The following is a 592-nucleotide window of genomic DNA, read 5'->3' as shown; positions in this document are numbered from 1 at the left end:
AGGAGAAAGGAGAACATTGAAGGATCCGCTCCGGAGGACAGGGAGCAGCCGTGATTTTACCGGGTGATGCTGTCACCGCTCCTCACCTTGGGGCCAGCAGGACCGGGCTCACCCTTGGCACCATCGAGTCCGCTGAAGCCCTGGGGAGCAGGAGAGAGAAGATGGAGGGGGTGTCAGAAGGGGACACCCCCCAGTGAGGTCGGGCTCCCCCATTTCCCCTAAATCTTGCGAGCACGGGAGGAGGGACTCACTCGGTGACCCTTCATGCCCGGTAGACCGGCGGTTCCTGGGAGACCACGTGCACCCTAGGAGAAAAGGAGAGGTGGTGATGGAGATGCTTGAGGTGGTGGTGGGGGGGGGGTTGTCCCCACACCCCATTAGCCCTGTCCCCAAGGAGTGGGGTCACATCCTCGCTTTGCCACCGGGCAGGCCAAGGTGGGGGTGTCCCCTCCTGTGTCCCCTGGTGGGGAGCATCTCACCTGGGGGCCGGGGGGACCGCGTTCTCCAGGACGGCCGGGCTTTCCGGCTTCACCCTACGAAGGACAGCAGGTTGGTGGCACGTCCCCAAGCCAGGTAGCTCCTGCTCACCCTG

General features: G+C 64.4%; 1 protein-coding gene across 1 annotated transcript in view; it reads right to left on the bottom strand.

The window, feature by feature from the left end:
• The window catches only part of LOC104296025 (collagen alpha-1(I) chain-like), a gene marked incomplete at its 5' end in the record, with an annotated part of 14,350 nt that overhangs the window by 13,021 nt on the left and 737 nt on the right, over positions 1-592 (bottom strand). The window contains 3 exon segments of the mRNA XM_009895847.1: positions 71-140; positions 252-305; positions 480-533. Coding sequence (XP_009894149.1) covers positions 71-140; positions 252-305; positions 480-533 — 178 coding nt within the window.

The sequence above is a fragment of the Charadrius vociferus genome, unplaced genomic scaffold (assembly GCF_000708025.1).
Source record: "Charadrius vociferus isolate BGI_N301 unplaced genomic scaffold, ASM70802v2 scaffold3162, whole genome shotgun sequence".
NCBI lineage: Eukaryota > Metazoa > Chordata > Aves > Charadriiformes > Charadriidae > Charadrius > Charadrius vociferus.
This window is presented reverse-complemented; position numbering and strand designations above follow the sequence as displayed.